General features: G+C 36.9%; 1 protein-coding gene across 1 annotated transcript; it reads right to left on the bottom strand.

Annotated features, from left to right (window-relative positions):
• Positions 1–8,239: 8,239 nt before the first annotated feature.
• Positions 8,240–20,666, bottom strand: LOC119795035 (major histocompatibility complex class I-related gene protein-like). Its single transcript, XM_038302859.1, has 7 exons — positions 20,531–20,666; positions 15,527–15,793; positions 13,279–13,557; positions 12,727–13,029; positions 11,313–11,411; positions 8,802–9,208; positions 8,240–8,684 (listed from the first exon to the last, which is right to left on the bottom strand). The coding sequence occupies exons 1-7, from the start codon at positions 20,583–20,585 to the stop codon at positions 8,676–8,678; spliced, it is 1,419 nt and encodes a 472-aa protein (XP_038158787.1). The 5' UTR covers positions 20,586–20,666; the 3' UTR covers positions 8,240–8,675.
• Between the last annotated feature and the right edge of the window lie 2,689 nt (positions 20,667–23,355).

Raw genomic sequence — 23,355 nt, 5'->3', positions numbered from 1 at the left:
TGTCCAGGATGAAATCGAATGATCGACACCAAAATTTTGACAATTGGTCCTGTCTCTGCTTTTTGGCTCATTTAGAATCCCCCCCTGGCTGCTTTAGAATGGCTTACATAGAGCATGTCCGATAATGTCCTTAAAACAACCTTAAAAGTTCTTTTTTTTAAATATGCTACTCACCGGGTCGTCAGCGCTGTTCAATGACGTTCCAAAAAAAGTTTCGTAAAGAAAAAACGTTCCTGTAGTGTTTTATTTAGCATTTTGTAAATCCCATTGAGTTCTGTTGGAATAGTCAATATTCCGCTGCCACCGGAAACGGAAATGGGGCCTGTTTACACAGTTGTAGTCTTTTCGCTTCACTCTGTGTACTCCGACGTCGAGGTGCTAACGTCTCTGTTAAACACTTTAAAAAACTCTGAAAATGGAATACGAAAGGTGGATTCTTGATTCTCGACGTCGGAGTACACAGAGTGAAGCGAAAAGACTACAACTGTGTAAACAGGCCCCATTTCCGTTTCCGGTGGCAGGGGAATATTGACTATTCCTACAGAACTCAATGGGATTTACAAAATGCTAAATAAAACACTACAGGAACGTTTTTTCTTTACGAAACTTTTTTTGGAACGTCATTGAACAGCGCTGACGACCCGGTGAGTAGCATATTTAAAAAAAAGAACGTTTAAGGTTGTTTTAAGGACATTATCGGACATGCACTATGGAAGCCATTCTGAAGCAGCCAGGGGGGGATTCTAAATGAGCCAAAAAGCAGAGACAGGACCAATTGTCAAAATTTTGGTGTCAATCATTCGATTTCATCCTGGACACTACAGAAAATGGGCTAAAAGTTGTAAAAAACCGAACTTCTCCTTTAACCAGGAATCAGATTCAGAAATACTTTCATAATCCCAGGGAGAAATTACTTTCATTACATGACTCCATATGTAATAGAGTGACTATAGGACCAGTTTGATAGAACACAATTTCATACTATATATAATTAGGGGGTCCCCACTCCATCTCGCAATCAGTTTGGGGGTCCTTGGCCTCGAAAATGTTGAAGACTCCTGCCCTACACTGTCCGAGTTCTGGGTAAACCCTGTCCCGCCCTCCACTGAGTCAGACAAACTCTGGAAAACCAACACACAAATTGGAGTCAAGGATCCTTTACCTCTATGGAAACGTGAGTCAAATCAACGAATCAAATTTCCCACTGAGCCTGAACTAATAGTCTGTCTTCCCCTCATCTTCTAGTTCCGGCTGAGCAGAGTACAGAGCAACTTTGCACCGAGCTAAACTCTTCAATAAAATCCGTCAAACTTTTCATCTGTGTCTCTCTGTTTGGACTTCTGCATTTTGGGTCAGACCTTTATATTAAATCATGACACTTTTCAATTCCAATTCAAGTCAAAATCTAATTCTTTACACATTTTAAACAGAAAGCAGTAAATTATGGTTTTTATTTTCCCATTCAAACCTAAGATGTGACAAACTGACTAATTATTGATTTCTTGGAACAAAAATATAAAGTTGTGGTTTCTGTCAGTTGGGTTAAAAATTTCAGATATTCATTTCTAGATCAGTTTATTAGTAGAACAGACTTTTAGTGGGGAGAAATTAAAGGATTATATTTTAGTCACTACTGTTGATCAAACTCTGCGTGTTTGTCTCAGGAGTTCACGTCTATCAGATGTATGGCTGTGAGTGGGGTGATGAGACTGTAGAGGTTAAAGGTTATGATAGAGAAGATTTAATTCTTCCTATCGTTCTTGTATAGTCTTATGAACAAGAAAACTTCTTCTTAGCTAGAGATCTGTCAGTTAAAACCCTTTAGATTGAAAAGCTAAATAAATACCATTTCTTAAAAGATGCTATTAGATCTCAGTGATTTTTATTTTATTTCAGTTTAAACTAAATGTTCAGAAGGAAAAACCTCCAGAAACAAACATACCAGATGTTCACAGGAAGCTCAACACAATCATCTTATAACTAAGTAAATATATAAAATAAATAGAAACAGGAGCAACAGATTAGGTACAAGACAAGTTTTCTGTTATTTAATCCTTAATTAGTTGTGGATTCAAATTTAAAAAAATGCATATTATTTGACAAGTTGTATTGGGTTCTGTAGCTAATTTTACTAAATTAAATGTATGAATTCAAGTTAATTATTTGTCTTTTTTTCTCTTTAGGTTCCTGAATACAAATTGTTCTGAAACTCAAAAAAGGCCCTGCTCTCTCTATTATTGATTACATTTATCAGAAATGTGTCAGTAGGACGCTGTATTTTATTGTTTGATTAAAATATTTCATGACATTAAAGGTTGGGGATCAGATTAAAATGAAATATACAACAATTGGATGAGTAAGATACTGTACAAATTTAAAATGTTTTACATGTTTGAAATCTCATGATCCAGCCATCTGCCACTGCATTAATCCTTCTAGCTGTTAGATATCCTATTCTGTTTTATATATGTTTTGGGGAAAAAAAGTATTTAACTATTCACTCAGTTTAATAAACAGAGATCAATGGATTTCACTCAGTTCGCATTTTAAATTAATTATATCTTTGCAAAGAGAGAACAGTTAATTATATTCTTCTTATTGCATTGTAATCAGCCCTGTTCTCATCTGGCCAGCATTTGTCTTCTTTACTTAAAGTACTCAGAGTCAAAATAAAATCACAGACACTTTGGTTAAAAGTAACATGTTATGATTAAACCTTGAGAAAAGATCTGGCTTGTTATGGGAAGAAGTATTTTGTTCTATGCAAACACTCTTCACTCAGATATTGTAAGGCTTTCCAGGTGAAACAGACTGAGAAAAAATATTTTCACTGGATAAATATCATAACTCAATATATGAAATAAATAAGAAATCTAAATTTTCCCACCACAGTTCTGTAAGAACCCTCTACCTATAAATATAAAATTATCTGCAAATTAATGCCACTCGTTCTTTAATTCGATCCTCGTCTAAAGGACATGCTATGTTTGTGTTTTTAACACCTATTATTTCAAATGGTTTTAGTGACTGATTTTCTTTTTATTGTTAGTACAAAACTACGGCAAACTCTCGAAACAAAATCAGAAAATAAAACCTAATGGGTTTTAAGGAGGGTTGAGACAGATGACACTATTGAGTGTGATATTGTTTATTGAGGAAAACCTGCTCCTGTTACTATGGTAACAGACACAGAGGTTGAGTAAAGTATCTTTGTGAAACAAAAAATTCAGAGCTTCCCTGATTTTATGTTTTAAAAACCTAAATTTTTCAGTAAACCTGATTTGTGAAATAGGCCTCAGATCTCCAAAAAAATACCCACATTTTACAGAATACGGATCCTGTTTAATTAAATGCGTGCCAGAACTTGCAGGGAATTTGAACCACTTCCTGAAGTATTCATGTGGTACTGCTTGGTAGCGAGGCCTCAGACGTAATCATTTTCTGCTCCGGTGGTTATTTTCATTGTTTTCTCAAGTTGGTATCTTTAGTTTATAATAAATATTGTTCTAATTGGGAGCTTTATTTAATTTCCCTTTGGAATTGTTGAAGAATTTTTGGAGGGAATTTTAAAATGTATATGATATACATTTTTAAAAGCATGTTCAATCATGAAAGGTAAAAAAGCTAATGAGAATATATGCTTAGAAATAACCAAAATAACACAAAAGATATAAAAACATTTATCTGAAAGTGAAAAATCAACATTCAATCAGTCTGCAAAATAAATTAGATGACATTTATAGACAAGAAGGCTGAAGGAGCCTTTTGTGAGATGCAGAAGGAGAAGGTGGGAAGAAGCGGAGCAGAACGCAGCTTATTTTTTTTTTCGACTTTAAAAACGTATTGCTAAGACTTAACAAATATCAATCTAAAAACTAAATATCGATGGTGACATCACATATTAAAGATTTGGCACAGACTTTTATACCATAAACATCTCAATACAGTGAAGAATCTACCTCCCAGCTTTTGAGATTTCTCACAGAAACTGAAATGACCTACATTGATTTGAAAGAATACTGTGATCAACCAATTACAGTTCAATTCATTAGATTTCATATTTGTTGTTGAACACCTTAAATCTAAGTCTCCTGGCAATCATGGTCTCACCTTTGAATTTTGAAGGCATTTTCTAAACAGTTTGGAGTTTTCCTTCTAGGTCATTTCTCAGAATGCGTAAGGATTTAAGCTCTTCTTCCAACTGTACTTAAGGCCTTGGAACCTTGATACTAAACCCAAAAAAACAACATGCTTTTCATTGAGATTAAAAGTTTATCTTATTTATAGCATTTATCTAGCATTTGACATAAGTGAATATATATTCATATTTTATACATTAAGGTAGGGTTTGCTCCATAATTTAGCAGTACTATCAAAACAATGTATACAATTAAAAGTGCAAATCCAAACTGCATTCTGGAACTTTCTTTCGCTTTTTCCTTAAATGTTGAGTTAGGCAACGATCTCCTATAATAGGCTACCTTATCTTTTTAAACTGTGCACCCAGCTATTCACTGATTGCATAAAATCTAATTATTTAAAAGGCATCTCTATATTGAACAATTAAATCATCATCAGCCAACTGACCAATAGCATCTATAAGAAATATTTTCTCAAATATATCTGTCCAGTTGCCTAAACTGAACATCAGAACTCTGTTTAAATATATAAAGTAATGTGAAATTATTGCTGTCAAATGTTGTGAAAATTGTAATGTACTATCTGTAATATATAGAGGACCAGCTTTACCATATTTAAAAATAAATACAGAAATAAATAAATGCTCAGTAAATAAATAAGCATACAATGAATTGCCCCCAAAAATACAATAAACAAATAAATGTTGGTAGAAATTAAATTATACAGTGCGACATAAATGTATATTTTTCTTTTAATTTGTTTATTTATTTGCCTTTGTAATAATTTCCTTATTTATTTTCTGCTATAATCTTCAACTTTATTCATTAATTACTTATTTTTTAAAGAATTTATGTGCATGTTATAATATTTAGTCTGTTTTATTCTTCCTTTGTAAATAGTAAATGGCATGTACTTATATTTACACTACATTCAGCCATTCACCCATTTCCCACACACTCACACACTTTGTATTTGTTTACCCTATTTATTTCTTCAATGTTATATATTTCTGCCTGTTGTTTTTACATTCCTGTCTTCATTTCTGCCTCATTATGCAAATGAGGAAGGGCTGTGTATGGAGGACCAACTCTACCATATTTAAAAATAAATACAGAAATAAATAAATGCTCAATAATAAGACCCTCTAAGACACACACAGTGTTGGTACATTTAAATTAAATTTAAAACTCAGTTCCCAAAAGGCAGGTTAGAATAAGTGACCTGCAAGAACAGATAAGTAAAAAAAAAAAACACAGCTAAGCACAATATTACCACCAAAAATCTGAAAGGCTGGAGCCATGGATGTCTACTCATCTGCTAATATGTATGATGTAATGATGTCATGATGTGGCAGACTGGAGATGTAAAAATGCCTTTTTAACTGATAATGAGAATATTTGCTAATTTACTAGATTTTTGTCGTGGGCAAGACACTGTCTGGATGGAGTAAAGAGTGGGTAACAGTAGGGAAGCTGCAGAGATGTGTGTTAAACTACAACTCTGCTTCCTGGTCTGCACCCTGGGTGGTCAGGGTTTTGGAGGACTAATAAATGTGGCCAGATTCCTAGAAAGAAGAGCTGCACCATCCAAAGAGGGATGGATGCCGTCTCTCCGAATCAGACCAGGCTTTCCCCAAAAGGATTGCCAATTATTAATGTAGCCCACGTTGTTTTCAGGGCACCACCTAGACAACCAGCAGTTTAATGATGACATGCGACTAAACATGTCATCACTGGTCAGATCAGGGAGGGGACCAGAGAAAATCACGGAGTCCGACATTTTTTTGGCAAACTTACACACTGAAGCAACACTAATTTTAGTGACCTCCGTAACCGGGTGTCATAACCGCCAGCGTGAATAACAATCTTACTGTATTTAACCTTATCCTTAGCCAGCAGTTTCAGGTAGGATTTGATGTCGCCCGTTCTGGCCCCCGGCAAACATTTGACTATGGTCCCTGGTGTCTCTAATGCCACGTTTCTGACTATGGAGCTGCCAATCACCAGAGTGGGCTTCTCAGTGGTGTGTCACTGAGTGGGGAAAACCGGTTTGAAACGAACGGGTTGGTGGTGACCATAGATCCACGACTACGCTTTCTGAGTACAGTTACCCAATCGCCTGGCTGCTCAGGCACTTTTGAAGGACAGCTACGTGGGGGGCCTACTTTAACTCCTGGATGGTCAACAGCCTGAATTCTAACTCTGACACCCTCGCCTCCAAAGCTACAAAAATACTAAAGGAGGCAGAGGAATAACTGAACATCTGACACAGAGAGCAGGAGAGGCAGAAGGAAGAGTTGGAAGAGTCAAGGGAGGGAGAGAGCGAAGCCATAGCAATGCTAAGCTAGCGCTAGCCTAGACTAGCTACTCCTTGCTATCAGAAAAAAAACCGTGTGAAACTGACAAGTGCTCAGCAGAAAAGTGCAGCAGAATGTGCTATGTTTTAAAGTAGTTCTGGTCAGTTAGAATTACTTAGATACAGAGATATCACCGAAAAAATAACTTAATTTGGACGGAGATAGACTGAACAGCGACAACACTGCTCTGTAATCCAAACAGGAAGTGAACACGATATGTCTAACCAACCGCAGCAGTAGCACCCTCTAGTGGCAGGAGGAGGATCTTAGTTTAGAAAACTTTCCTTGTGAAATGGCCCCTGCTCTTCATGTGTGAAAATGTTTGCGCCTAATTTGAGACACACACCTTCCAAAGATCAGCCTTTGTATAGGCTAAAATCTCAACAACAATTTTATCAAGGTCTAACATAATAGTGAGTAGAGCCAATCAAGTCATATGTGTTAACTAAGATGCTGGGACACTAAAACCATTAATATGATCTATGAATAATTGGATGATTAAGTACAAAACTTTTATTCTATCTTATTTAAAAAAAATCAGCATTGATAAAGTAAAAGTTTTAAATTGCTTGGAATGTAGCATCATCAGTCGGAGGCAGAGTGACAGAACCACATTGTCACAATTCGATAAAAAGGGAAAGAAAATACCAAAACTGAGTAAAAGATTTAATGGAAAAAAATAAAATAAACTCAAATGTGCATGTTGAAATGCAGACGACAGCCGTTGAGGTGATTCTATATATATCTCTGATGCCCAATCCTGATCACCTGCAGAGGAGGAGCAAACGGGGCAGGCATAAAAAAAAAAACTAAAGTTTAAAAATACCTGGGTTTTTTTTGTTTTTTTTTACTGGATATTAAGCTTTATTTATTAATGTCAAGTCTGTACTATGTAAAACAGTACATAGATGGTAAGAACAGACGTTATAAATAAAAACGTAAAAGATTGTGAATGTAGCATAAATACATTGTCTTTACATATTTTATTTATTGAATACAATTCAAAGAATTAAACATTTAAAAAAACTCTAAAGCGAAAAAGGAACCAACATAAACAACAAAAGAAGATCAAAGAATTTACTAACATTCCCAAACATTTTGAAATGAAATCATACCGATTATAAAATCAATACTGTAATTTCCAGACTATGAGCGCCTACTTTTTTTTGCCACTCTTTGAACCATGCAGCACATGCAAAGGTACAGCTTCTCTGTGGATTTATATTCAACTGCCAATGGGGTCAAAGTTGTAAATCAAAGAAAGAAGGCACGACAGAGAACAAATGCCCCAAATTTATATATTTTAAAATTTAATTGCTGCACTAAATCTTTCAAACCAATGAAGAGACTGAGCAACTCCTTCAGAGCTGAAATAAAGACCTGAAGAGGCTCCATCTTTCATAAGAGGCTCTTACTGCACCAGTCCAAAAAGCTTAAAGGGGAATGCCATTTTTTTTTAAATCGGCGACTTGAAGATACAAACTAAACTGTTAGTAATTTATTCTTTATGGTACGCCAGCATTCATAACATGTAGGCGAATCCGCGGTTATAGGAAGACGTTACTTGGATTTAACCTAACGGAATATCTTCAGAATGGCTCCAAATGACACACCCCTCACCCACAGACAGTTGAAGATAGGCACCAGCACCCCTCGCAACCCCAGCAGGGATAAACATGATAGAAAATGAATGGATGGATGGATGGATTGAATGAAAATAACAAAGAAACGAAAAGTACCACCTTAGAAAAATAATTAGATATTGACTTCACTATCAGAAAAAGTTTTGAAAAATAGTTCTGTGTTGGAAATTTACCACAAGTATAATATAAGAATAAAAAAGAGAACCATTTGACAATAACACGTTTCAGACTTTGTATGTTTTATAATCTTATTATAAACCTCAATCAAACATCAGGTAGGTGCATCCTAGACATCTCACGGTCTATCACAAAACTGTTTTCCCCCCGCAGGAGGAAAACAGGAACAAGTTCTTCCTGATATTTTGGAAAAATATTTTTCATTCATAACAAACTTGAAGTATGCATTGAAAAAAATTATATAAACAGAGCGTATTCAGCAGCCTTTGCAGCAGAAATACATTGAAAAGAATATCTAATTCATAACGTACAACTGATGTTTTATTTAGATGCAGAGACTTAAAGCGGTGGTGGTTTCTTTAGGTGTTCTGTTGAGACATTAAGATAGACAGAAATATTTAAACAATCTTTCTATGTAGAAACACTGTTTTAGTCATGCATACAAGATTTTCAAACAGAAACAAGCTGACGGAAAGGGAGTTTACCATCAATGGGTTTATCAATGAGGCGCTGCCTTGGCTATCTTCTGACTTGTTGCCATCACCTGACTCGTTGTCATCATCTGATTCGTTGCCATCGTCTGATTCGTTGCCATCGCCTGAATCTTTGCCATCGTCTGATTCGTTGCCATCGCCTGAATCTTTGCCATCGTCTGATTCGTTGCCATCGTCTGATTCGTTGCCATCGCCTGAATCTTTGCCATCGCCTGAATCTTTGCCATCGTCTGATTCGTTGCCATCGTCTGATTCGTTGCCATCGCCTGAATCTTTGCCATCGCCTGAATCTTTGCCATCGTCTGATTTGTAGCCATCGTCTGATTCGTTGCCATCGTCTGATTTGTTGCCATTGTTGCTAGATAAAGATGAGTTTAAACCCGGGACATCTCTTGCATCTGAAAACAAAAAACAAAAATCATGTTAAATAATTTTTTTCTAAATACGCTTTTGTCTGCTTCCTTTGAACGAAAGCCTTAAAGCTTTCATTAATCCAGGTTCACAGTTGTGTCACATTTAATCTGGTTCTATGAAACTAAGGGGTCATAAAGATTCAAGGTTTTTTTTCAAACTTGCAATTTTTCTTTTTTTAAAATAACATGCTTCAGCAATTGAAGATGAAGATTACAAAAAGATTTCCCAAGCTTTAAACTAGGCCTGGGCGATAAACCGGGTTTTTGCTGTTACTGTGATTCACTATGCAGCAAGAATTTGCCCATGTTGGTTAAAGAAATATATTTAATTCTGCCATTTTTCCTGTGTACAACGGTGGCTGGTACAGTGGAATCCACTTATAGTGGTCACGAATGTAGTAATCAACCGCTTATATAGATCAAAAGGCTTGGGACAGAATTATTTCTATACAAATGCTGTTTAAATAATTTGTTAATGGTAATCAAGAAATCTGCTTATACTGTTCTTTTTTGGCCATTTTATGAGTGTAAACATGTGCAAAAATAATTAATAAGTAATTCGAAATTAATGACAGCACTCCTGTGTCAGAGTCCGTGATGCATAAGGACATCATCTCAGAGGTACAAGGGCGCTTTGGTTCGGGTACCAGTGCTGCGACTGTTGTCTCTTCCAGAGCTGATATGAGGAAGGCAGTTTGCATTTTACAGACCGGTCTCCTGCATGTTGGTTCATAAAACTTTGACCTTTTACATCATTTGGAAAAAGAAGTGAACTTGGCGTTGGACAACACCTTGATCCAAGGAACCATGGATAGATATGTTAAGTGATTCCTTAATGCAGCGCAGCACATCCGCAACACAAAACAGAGGTAGGCTAGCTTTAATTTTCTGTAGCCTATGCAGTTATCTTCTATGTTGTTGTTCTAGGAAACCATTTGTTTCAAACTTTATTTTCAGAAATGTTAAACAAATCCACCGGAGGCACAGCAGAGCTGATGCACAGAATAAGTAACATAGACCTACTGTAGGCTATAATGCTACGTTCACACCGGACGCAGCAAGAGCAGCAAAATCGCGTCTGCTGCTTCCTTTTTGCTGCTTGTACCAGTTAGTTCTGATGCGCGGCTGAAGCAGCTTTGCTGCTCTGGCTGCGCGGTGCAAAAGTGTGTCTGACGCGCGTTGGGCGGAGCTACTCTATCCTTTCTTTGCCTTGCAGCTATATTTGCTGTGATCAGTGGGAATAAAGTAGTTTTAATATGTATTTAAGTGAGAAAATCCACCTAAAAACGTAATCAGTGCAGTCAGTTCATTCAGATTACAATCCTGCCTTCTAATATTATTTCTGTCAGAGCCGCTCAGACCCCCACATACCGGCGGTGCGCTGTCAGTAGGAATCCCATTCAACAGCAGCCTCTGGCCGGGTCGCCTCCTCGCGGTTCACCGCAGCAGCTGGTAGGTGTTTTTCATCTAAATAATCTAAACTGCAGGCACCAGGATAATAAAAGCGAACATATTCTGTCGGCAGATTTCTGCATTTTAAGTTAATTTGTGCGTCAATAAGCTGTTTCAGAGGAGTGATCACAGCGTTCTGTATCATCAGCGATGTGTCTGTCTCTCTGCCAGCTCCCAGATCAGCTTCTCTGATTGGTTGACGCGGCGCGTCGAGCAGCAAAAGTTCAATTTTTCGATCTCGAACAGCAACGCGTTTGCGGCGCGGCGCGTCGGAAGCGTTTAAGCATCTGACTGTAGCTGTTCCGCTCCAGATACAATTAAATAAAATTGATTCACTGATGTTGAAAATATGAAAACAAACTTAATTATCAGTTAGTCTGACTGGGAATTTTTTTTCTTAATGTCCCACAGAAAATATCGCGCAAATATCGTAAATTTTTTTCTAAGACATTTTTTCATTTTCCACTCTCCCTTTTTATTAGTTTCAAATTTCCTTTTTTGGCCCTATGAAACTAACTGCCTGCTACTAAACATTTGCTAACACAGAGTAATACCATTTATAGTATTAACTTTTAAACCATGTCTGTTTCTCAACTATCAAAATAAGAAAAATTTGGATAAAATATCTGTCACTCACCATTCTTCCTCTTCTTATAAAAACGGAATCCAATCACAATGAGACCAAGGGAAGCCAGGAAAGCAACAGTGATGGGGATGATGACAGTTTTGGTATTCACTGTTGAGAAGAGAAACCAGGACACTTTTGATACAGATCCAGAGTTTCTTTTATGTCTTTTACTCCACTTGCTCTAAATTTTATAACCAGGTTTTAGTTTTGTTCATATATTGCTTGTTCTGGTTTGTATTATGTTTTATAGTAATTCCTGTCATTTACTATAATTGTGAGTCATTAATTACATAATAATGCTCTTTGACTTTCAAGAGCTGAACAGAAACCTCAAAATTAGTAAAGCTAAAAGCATTTTAGAAGCTGGTATCTACTGATAACAACAATAAGCACAAATAACAAGAGTAGATTACAATATCAATAAATAAATTATAAAATTTAACTTTTATCTATGGTTCAGGCTTAGGTAATGATCCAAAGAAACAAAAACGCTTCTCATAGAAGTCCTAAAACTGAATGTAAAGAAAATGTAAAGAAAATTTTCATATGAGCAGATATTTATTTACCTGTTCAAGCTCCTGTCACCTATTGATGATGTAGCCAGCGTATGCCTGATGGACGAAAAATCTGATAAAACGCTGGGATGCGTTGGATAAGTTATGGGGCCATAAGTTACAGGTAAGTTATTTGATTGCTAAGATACGTTAGGTGTAAGTTACTCATTAGTCGTGGTGTCCAGCTTATCCAAAATGTATGAGTAACTTGTGCATAACTATTTAAGAACTTCTGTCCAACGCATATCCACATATCTGACGTGTTCCAGAAGAGCGCTGAACATGTTTCTAACTTACAGCTACACTTTAATGGCGTATTGGCAGCGCTTTGGTATGAAAGGGGGTACACAGGAGGAAACCGTTAGTACTCCAGACTTCATCTCCATAATAGGGGGAGAGAGAATGTGAGGATAATGGATCCTTCCTGCCTTCACGCCCACGGCAATGAACAACCTTTTTTCTTTATTTTTCTTTCTTTTTTTTGGAGGGTGTTAAACAGCTGCTAGGTTAATACCACAATCAAAGACATCTTTTTATGCAGACCAGGCACGTCCGGGCGCATTGCTGCGATGCACCTGAGGGTAGCAGTTTTCACTGATTCTTCGTTCTGCCCATGAAATGGTGCTTGTGCATCATTTCATGGGCATTATGCTGCTGTACAATATGCATAACTTAGGCTTTTGTTGGACACAAGTTCTGGACTCCTTATAAATGCTCTATGTATACAAAAAGTTTGAAAAAATACATAGAAAGTTCAGCGTAAGCCAGTGTTTTAGGAGATTCTGGGACGTTGGGCATACGCTGGCGAAATCGGCAGGGTGTGACAGGGCCCTACAGTAACACATGGGGGCCCTCACACAATTACTCACGTCTATTGGTCACAATTCTTGGTTTCTCCACTCTATTGATGATGGCTCTCCTGACTCCAGAGAGCAGAAACACACATTCATAGTTGGTCCAGTCTTCAGGTGGAACAGAGGACAGATCTATGTCTACAGTCATCTGGAAGGTTCCATCATTGTTAGGGAGGATCTCTCCTTTCTCCACACCATCATGGATCTCTGCTCCATCTTTCCTCCAGAACATTTCTGCTCTGTTGGGGTAGAAACCTGTAGCAAAGCAGCTGATTGGAGAGGAGGAAGACTTCTGGAGGAAGGACACTGAGGGAAGATCTGAAGAATAAATAAAACAAATGTTTGTGTTTTATAACTCTACACAGAATTTGTTTATAATCCATTTATAAACACAATATAGATAATATAAAACTTGATGATTTTTTAGCAAAGATGTCAATGATGAACAAAATATTGAGAGTGTAAAAAACAATTATCACACACCAATAACTTTGATAGAGTAAAATTCATACAGAGCAACGCACAAACAGAAGCATAGCTGTGCATTTTGAACTACATGATGTTTACCTGTTCTCATCAGAGTTCTCCTCCCATAGCCTAAATACTTCTTCAGCCACTCAGGACACGTCTGAGTTAAGTAGAACTGCTCATACTGTGCAACATATCTATTATTATCCCACTTGCGTTTGCTGATGAAAGCTTGTTGTTTGGGAGCGATCCATGTCAGTGTCCTCAGGTCCAGAACAATCAAATCTTCTCCATCATAACCAAACTGATCATAACCTTTAACCTCTCCAGTCTCATTATTCCACTCACAGCCGTACATCTGTTGATAGACGTGAACTCCTGAGACAAAGAGAGTTTGATTAATAGTAGTGACTTTAAAACAGACTTCATTAATAACTCCCCCCAAAATGAAAAATGACATGAAACAGTTTTGAATGGTCCATTTTTATGAGTTTATCATCACTGGTCAGATCAGGGAGGGGACCAGAGAAAATTACGGAGTCCGACATTTTTTTGGCAAACTTACACACTGAAGCAACACTAATTTTAGTGACCTCCGTAACCGGGTGTCATAACCGCCAGCGTGAATAACAATCTTACTGTATTTAACCTTATCCTTAGCCAGCAGTTTCAGGTAGGATTTGATGTCACCCGTTCTGGCCCCCAGCAAACATTTGACTATGGTCCCTGGTGTCTCTAATGCCACGTTTCTGACTATGGAGCTGCCAATCACCAGAGTGGGCTTCTCAGTGGGTGTGTCACTGAGTGGGGAAAACCGGTTAGAAACGTGAACCGGTTGGTGGTGACCAGTGGGCAGAGATCCACGACTACGCTTTCTGCGTACAGTTACCCAATCGCCTGGCTGCTCAGGCACTTTTGGAGGACAGCTACGTGGGGGGCCTACTTTAACTCCTGGATGTTCAACAGCCTGAAGCCTGGATTCTAACTCTGACACCCTCGCCTCCAAAGCTACAAAAATACTACACTTATTACACATCCCATTATCACTAAAGGAGGCAGAGGAATAACTGAACATCTGACACAGAGAGCAGGAGAGAGGAGAGGAAGAAGGAAGAGTTGAAAAAGAGGCAAGGGAGAGAGAGAAGCCATAGCAATGCTAAGCTAGCGCTAGCCTAGGCTAGCTACTCCTTGCTATCAGAAATAAAACCGTGTGAAACTGACAAGTGCTCAGTAGAAAAGTGCAGCAGAAGGTGCTATGTTTTAAAGTAGTCAGTTAGAGTTACTTAGATACAGAGATATCACAGAGAAAATAACTTAACTTCAGATGGAGTTCCTCTGGACAGCTGCCTTTTAGTTTATTAATATATTCCTGCTCACAAACTTTGTCAGTATCAGTCCAAATAATCTGTAAACAATTTTATTACTGACTGTGTATATATTTTATATTTACACTATTTCTTTGTATTTTAGACCTATCTAGTCTTTTCTGTAATGAGTTTTTCAAATTTGGGAACCTGCCAGGGGACAACGGAAATCAGCAATAGCAAATTCTGGTACAAAACATCTCTTCTTTTTAAGATTAAGATTACTGTATTTTGTAGACTGTCCCTATTAAACTAATAAACTACAGAAACAAAAATATAAAAAAAAAATCTTGAGACTGGAAAAGACTATACTGATTAGAGAAAGAGATAAAGGATAACTGAAAAGGCACAAAAACCAAGAGATAACAAACACTATTTGTAGCCTAAGACAGAACCTGTGAATATATTTGAATATTTTAAGGTAAAATCCTTGTTGAAAACTTATTCAAAAACTTACTACGTAATAACATATTCAAAATAAAGATATTGTAATGTGTTGGGGCAGCTGGAGTCTGTTTTCCCAGCATGCACTGGGCAGCATGTTAATGAGGTCTCATTAGCAGGTGTACAGTGTTGTTGTTTATTAAAAGGGGCATGTCTTCCGGGGTCGTGCAGTGTATGGGCCAGTGTATGGAGTTAGCCATTAAACTCAACTTTCGGACTGGTTGTTGCCATAGCAACCCACTTGCCTGTTAAAAAACAACTGATGAAACATACATTCCATGTCCAAGTACAGTAAAATGTGTATTAATATGAGCTGAAGGGTCATCATTTAAAAGCGTACATCAACTTGACCTATAAAGCCCCATGTCTATATTTTGTATACTAACGTAAATAATGAAAACCAATAATAATGTTGACAACCCCTTACAACCATGTGCACAATAATCATTGATACAAATATGTACAAAAACCTAAATTAAAACATTTTAAAAAGCAGATGTTAAAGAATATGACATGTAGAGCATGAATAATAAACAAACCTCCAGTCTGGTTGAATCTCTGATTTGCAATTTCTATGTTTGCTTTGAAGCTTTGCTGTTTTTCCAGACATGTCTCAGTCTCCTCATCCCAGTAACGTGGATTTTCTGAATACAACCCATTCATCCATTCCTGTTTAGGAATGTTTCTGTTGGTGTTGCTGTCACAGTAACTGATCTGAACACCATCCACCAACCCAACAGACACATATGAAGGGAAGTCTGGGATCCCAGAAGATGCCGTGTAGAAATACCTCAGAGAGTGGATCACTGTGAGGAAAAAAACACATTTCTTAATATTTTTGTCATCATCACTCTGTTGCTGAACAATATGGTCAAAACTTATAAAGGAATATATTTTTTAATTCAGTCACTTCGAAATAATTCTGATCTCTATGCAAATGATATAAAAGCCTCAGATAAAAGAAAGCCCAGAGCAGATGCCTGTACCAACCTCTGAAAATCATTTTCTCAAGTCTGTGAAACTCCAGTAATAAAACTTTTTACAAATGTGTTTTAAAATAACAAAATAAAGTATTTTTATTTGGAGTAGAAGGAAAGCAGGTACATTTTACATACTGTATAACGAGATTACTATCTCTCCCTTGTTATCTTTGTCAGTTTATGGATTATTACTAGAGCTGTGCGATTAATCCAAATTAAATCTTTATCTCGCTGCCTAACAATTCTAAAAATAGCTGACTGGAAATTATTATAATTATTTTTTATTTAATGTTAATGACTGCGCCGTCTGACATAAAGCGAATGTGAGTGCATTTTCGCACCCCCTCAAAGTGAGCTAGACTGTGGCCCTTTAAAGGAGTGCTGTTACAGGTTAGCTTTGGAGAAATGGCAGAAGGATCACAAAAAAGCTTGGCTAACAAACATGGGAAGTCTAACTCTCTCATATGGGATCTCTTTAGATTTGATGAAATGGACGATAACCAGAGGCATGTAACTTGCAAAACATGTTTTTTTTGTAATGAGAAAACAAAAAAAACAAATGAAAAATCCTTCACCAGCTCACATTTCTGTGGCAGAATCACTTTTTTTTTTTTAGCAACTCCTAACTCAAACCAAAGCTTCAGATAAATTGTGAAAACATTGGATAAATGGTACACTATGTCAGCAAGATGTAATTTTGCACAAGCTGCCCTTCCTGCTATGTACAAGAAATGTCATATGAACTTTTGTCAGCAGACTTTTTCCACCATCACCACAGATCTGTGCTCTAGCCGCACAATGGAGCCCTTACATCAGCCAAACAATCTATATCATAGACCACAAATTTAACTTCAACTCAAAATATCTCCAAAGGTCCTTCTTGCCACAAGGCCACACAGGAGAAAACATCACTACTTGTCTGAAATACTTTATGGCAGCTTGGAGCTCAGAGGAGGTGAAGCTAGTCTGTCTGACTACAGGTAATGGAGCCAACGTCATACAAGCAGCTAGAGCAGTTAAATGGATGGATGTGGTTTCAGGGTTTCAGGTACAGACTATGCTTGGCCATTGGTAAGAGGCATTCGGTTTTAAATGCAGCATCTTTTCTATTTTAACTTTTATGTCTATAAAAGTAACCTAAATCTATAACTTTGTTCTTGTAGATATTGAACAAGACAGGATAACCGTCTGGACCTTCCCACCTGTCTGATCCTGCCTGATCTGTATCCCTGACCAGGATCTGCTTCCTGCTAATCCTCCGGAGCTCCAGCACCAGGGACACTCTGGGTGACACGCGCTGCGTCAGCTTTCAGCCCAGCGGCTGGATAGCACCCCCTTCATGGGTGATGGACTGAACTGCTAAACCAGGTTAGTGACTCACTGAGCTCATCATCTTCTGTCAGATGATCGTGGTCACTTACCTGTGTTTCTCCTACAGAGTGTCTGTGATTGGGAGGTGCCCCGCCCCCCCCTCCTGCAGCATCCACGAGACGTAGTTCCTAGTAGCTCCACTTTAGTTTCTGTTTTGTTATTTCAATAAAAGTCTTGGACTTTCCTACTGACACCATGTCTAGAGATTACTATAATAAACCTGCAAAACATTAGACTAGCTCTAAAATTACAAATTAAAGGTTCCCAGTTAATCCTAAAACATCTAGCACTGGAATTCTTGCTTATACTATAGGTAGTGCTTTAAATAATCCTGGTAATATTCCCAACACCCTCTCTGTCAGTCATACCGCAGTCTCTTCCTGCTCTAGTTTTGACTAATCTTGTTTTGTTTCTTAATGAAATCTCGGGTTGTTTCATTTGTTACCATGATTGGCTTAAAACAACATTTAGTTGAAAGACACTAGGTGTCCTTGAAAAAATTTCCATTATTAAAAACAACAGTTTAACGGTTTGCAAAATAATAGTTAGTTGCAGCTCTAATCATTTTTGGAATAAAAGAAGAGAAATTAAACGTGAGAAAACTTCTTTGAATATTGCGGAAAAAACCCCACCAAAAACCACGATCGGCATCTGGGTGTGGTGACGGACTCAGACATCCAGAGGGTCATAAATATGGTAACAAAGATGACATCACCAAAAGAACAAATACAGGATTAAAGACTAATGTCTCAGGAAGACCGTAAAACTAATCCCATCGCTGCAACTGTCGTAGCTGATCCAGAATTCTGCTGCAATAAAAACTATGAAAGTGGAGAACATAAGCGAACAGACTTTAAAATACTTCTGTTAATCTACAAATTACTGAAAGGCTTAGCTCTAAAATACATTGTCAAAAATATTTGATCACCTGCCTTGACTCACATATGAGCTTAAACCATCATCCCATTTCTAAAGGCTGATTTATACTTCGCAACTAGGCTATCTGCATGTGTGCCGCAGTGAACGCAGAGTCGTTCCCGCCCCCTCTGCTGCGCCTCAACATTTCTGGGAAAGCTCCATAAGCTTTAGGAGTGTTTATGAGAGTTTCTTACAGAAGAACATCTGTGAGGTCACACACTGATGTTGGTTGTAAAGGCTTGGCTCTTAGTCTCTTCTCTAAGTCATCCCAAATATGTTCTATAACTGTTCTATAGCCGAGGTCTTCTTGTTATGCTGGTGCATAACAAGAAGACCTCGGTTACTGATCAAAAGTTTATAGACGACAAAAAAAGGTTCGAAAATGGGCCTGGGCAGCCGTGGCCAGGACGTTCCGGCAAAGGAATGCAAAGACTGTCATCCATAGAGTCTGTTTATGTCAGTAGGTTCATTAGCCACTCATAGTCTGTTTATACGCTGCCTGTCAGTTATTTTCTTTGTTTTATTTCAGCCAGAATTCCCCTTAATTCTCTAATCAACCTGAAAAAGTTGAAATTTGATAAAGAAGCATTTTCGCTTTAAAGACATTTTTGGGGTATTACTAATTTTAGTACATTGTTTTTTTAACAAAGAAGATTAAACTATTAATGTTTAAATTGTGTTTCTTCATCGAATATAAATACGTTTTCTGTGTAAAATGATGCTGCAGCAGTAAAAGATCAATATTTTTAGGGCTTACCACACATAATAACTAGTAGTGCTAATAAATATGTGCAGCACTGTATGTTTTTAATAGCCTAGCATTTCAATGTTTAAATGGCACGTAGAAATGCTAAATTGGTTTTTGGATAAAAAAAACAAAAGTACTACTAGAGTGAATAAAGTAAATGTGATTGGTCATTTATCAAGGGGGCGGGATTGTTGTGGCAAAAGTTTGCAAGCAAGTTTGGTTGTGGCCACTTTGTTGGAAGCCTCTTGCTAACCAGTTAACAACTTAGTGCTAGTAGGTTCCCAATGGGGATTTCCATTGGGACCAAGTAGCACTAAATTGGTGACTTAGAAACGACACTGTCAAGGAATGCTATGGACAGCGGAAACATGCAAGAGGAGGAGAGTTTAGTGTCGGAGGTCGTGGATGAGTCTCCTCCGTCATCTATTTTTTATTTAGAGGAGGAAAGCGGGGACGAAGATGTTGTGGAAGAGGACGCCGAGGCGGCAGAAGCTTGGTTTGGTGTAGAAGGCTTCCAGCCGTACATGTTTGAGCCCTTGCCTCGCAACGCTGCCAGTTCTGTTAGCTCTACGCCTGCTGAAGACACAGACGTCCATCCCCGTGAACACTGGGACAGAACTCAGTGGGAAAGGAAATTATTCTTATTTCTGATTTCAACCGTTCCGTATATTAGCTGCGACATATGAATCAAGATGCTATGACCGAAAACATTTGATTGACAGATGACCGTTGATATATGATTGGCCGAATTTAGGTGTTCAGGCTGACGTATAACTAACTGGCCTGCATTAGATAACGAAAAAAACCCACAGATTTTACAACAGGATTTTTTTAATAGAAATTTTCTAAATTTTGGTACAATATGGTCTGATAAAGAGCATATTTATATACATGCCAGAATTATTTGACATTTAAATATGATTTCCCTATGACTTAAAAGTGTTTTACAAGCATATAGTAATTGTTTCAAGTGCTGTGACTACTTTCTGCTGTCCTTTACCTCATATTTGTTAGTCCCCTTTGTTTTGTCTCCCTTATTGGTGAGGGCAAACTAACACTTTTCCATCCATTTTGTGTTTCATCTTATGCTCACTTCCTAGAATATAGAGACTCAGCCCTGTTTGGAGTTTGATCAGGTTTAGATTGCATCTAATCATTTTGCAGGGAATCTAGTTCAATATAAATTTGCAGTGAACGACTTAAGTGCTTTACACGGGTTTGCCTTCAGTAGTTGTTTTTAACTTTGTATCAAATGTTATCGGATTGACAACGAAGTTAACGAGAGGTCCCTTAATTTGTTAACAATAAATATTGTTCATTAACTTTCTTGTTGTTGTTGTTGCTGCTTGACGGATCCACATCACTGGTAATATTATTTTATTCTCACAATAAAAAATAGACAACGGCCCTAATACATCGTCGTATCGCCCTAGCCTTCACCTACAGATTACAATCAAAAGGGCATAACATTGTTTGAGTTAAACTATAGTTTAACCTTTATCTCCAAAAATGTATTTCTCACTCACCTGTCGCTGCGCGCTGTATTACTAGTAGAATATAAATACGGTAGTCAATATCCATACTAGTTTAGACATTCTTGCTCTCACATTTTGTTTTTCAGTCTAGCCTCTTGAATAGGGAAGTAGAGGAGTTATTGACCAATGAAAAAAAAAGAAAAAAAAAACTTGAGAGCGACGTGACGTCACTTGTTACTAGGTTAATCACCCAGAGGTCGATGATGAAACTGAAAGCAAACTGTCCCATTGAGTTATGTTATCACGAAAAAGTGTTAGATAAAAAATAGCGGTTAAACTGGTGGTTGGTGTTATTTAAATTTGTTTTAGAAGTTGAAGATTATCTATTGAAAAAAAGTACTTTTAGTATATGACTTTGTTTTTGTTTTACTGCTGTAATTTTTTTGCGATTGGGCTCAAATCTATGGTGAAGGTCCAGGATTATGGAAGACCAATCCTGCCATAATTAAAAATAAATACAGAAATAAATAAATTCTCCAAAAACAAATGAGCATACAAACAATTCCCCACTAAAAATACAATAAATAAATAAATAAATTTAGATAGAAATTAAATTATACAGTGAGACATAAATGTAAATATCTCTTTTAATTAGTTTTGTTGATTTTTCACCTTTGTAACAGTTACCTTATTTATTTATTGTTCTTTATAAACTTCAAATGTATTAATTTATTGCTTATTTCTTTAAGTATTTATTTTGTCCATGTATTTTTGTCTGGTTTATTCTTCCTTTGAATTTTTTTACCCTATTTATTTCTGCCATGCTATTTATTTCTGCCTGTTTTAGTCGTAAAGGGTCAAATAAAAAGGGCATTGTAAAGATATTTATCAGTAAAAAGTTAAGTTAATTCTAGGTTAAATGTGTAAAGTAACACATTTAATTTCTGGAAATGCAGATATAAAAATAATAAGAACATGTTTTTTTTATAGTTGACTTAATTCTGAGTTTTATCACATTTTATGTCAGCAGATGTATTTTTCATAACCTTTCTCTATAACACAACAGGAGTTGTTATTATCTTTTCTTTGTTTTGTTTTTCTGTATGCATGACTGTTGAAATGTGGCTAAACAAGGCAGACATTAAGCTTCTCTGTCCCAGTAAGTGTTGGTAACCAAGGGAAGTAATGTCTTCCTGGTTTTTATGCCAACATTTACATAGATTATTTATTGTTATGACTCATCCATAAACCAACCCAACAGAGTGGTCAGTTATACACAGTCAGACAAGATGGTGGCGCCCTAACATCACTTGTAACCATGTTCAGTTGATGTCATGCAGCCACATACCAGAGAAACAGCTTAATTGTTTACAGAGAAACAGAAGAGAAACAGAGTTTTAGTTTCATTTAGCTGGAATTAAAGAAGCCTCAGGTTAACTCATTAGTCTGATCATTACAGCATTGGTTTTATTGAACAAACAAACAAATAAATAAAGCTGCAAAGTTATTATATATTAAGCAGGTATCTTTATATTCATTCTAACTGTAAGGATCAAAGTAACTTATAAGTTCCAGATAAAATAAGAAGCAGAGGCAGTTTGTCAGTGACAAATAAATACCAAATGACTCATAGGTGTTTGTCTTTTTAAAACAAGTTGCAACACAACACAAAAATGCATCATGGCTGCGAGACATTAACGACATGCCACATCATTTTACCAGGTAGAATTTCTTTATCTCAGTCAGTAGATGAGCTACTATCAGAATTTAGATATTTGGGTTTGCTGTTGGACACAACGCTCTCCTTTAAAAGTCATATAAAACTGATAACTCAGAGAATTAAATACAAGATTTCTAATTTTATTCAAATATGACATCACATACAGTATGAACAAAGCTGCCATGATGTTTTTGGAATTTATTATCTTATCCTACGTAAGCTACTGCATAATTAGCTGGTCTCTAACAGGTGTTATATTCCTGAAGCGAATGGAGGGGCTGTACAAAAAAGCATTGGAAATAATGTATAAAGAAATATTTATTTATCACCATTATAATATTATGTCAAAGTATAAATAATTAAGGTTTGAAAACTTAAAAAAACAAACAAAAAAACTTAAAAATGCCTTATCTACAAAAGCTGACATGGTTTCACTCCAATGCTGAAAAAGAACTGCATTAACTATAGTTGATGACAGCATCACGGACCACCAGGGCCAGGAGTAGAGCTGATTGTGAGGTACCTGTGAGAAAAAGAGCATCTGGTCAAAATGTTATTACATACAAAAGCTTTAAAAGAACCTCCAAGTTTTACAACATCTAAGGACAGCTCAAACTTGTGAGCATATCTTATAAGAACTCAAATCGTCACTTAGGGCAGTTATTACCTAAGGTATGGTGCAGTGTTTTAGGAAATGCAGCAATTACTCTCCTACTCCTCCTGTGGGTTCTGCTGTTGTGAGGGACACTGATATACAATTTTTGTCCGGCCTGTTTGTAATGCATATTTCTTATGTGTAATTCATTATAAATTTAATGTTAACATTAACCTGCCCACGGATTACAGATGGAAATTAGCCAATGGCTACAATCTGCCATATTTACATATGATATTGTTGAGCCACATCATTGGCTGGCTCCACCAGCACCTTATTGATAAACTGTGTGATAGCATTAACATACCACAAAGCTTTTATTTGTTTTGTGGAGGCAATATGTGGAATGTACGGCTGAAAAGTAGGCAATTTGGGTTTTAGTAAAACTATTAATTTTGGATCACTTAAGGTATAGTTTAAAATGTTTCTCCCTTTTTATCCTAGTGTCTTAAAACCCAAAGGCCGATGGAAACAAAGAGACTTGGAACATCAAATTCTTTG

The sequence above is a fragment of the Cyprinodon tularosa genome, unplaced genomic scaffold, assembly GCF_016077235.1.
Source record: "Cyprinodon tularosa strain WSP-4 unplaced genomic scaffold, ASM1607723v1 ctg5, whole genome shotgun sequence".
NCBI classification, from domain to species: Eukaryota; Metazoa; Chordata; class Actinopteri; order Cyprinodontiformes; family Cyprinodontidae; genus Cyprinodon; species Cyprinodon tularosa.
This window is presented reverse-complemented; position numbering and strand designations above follow the sequence as displayed.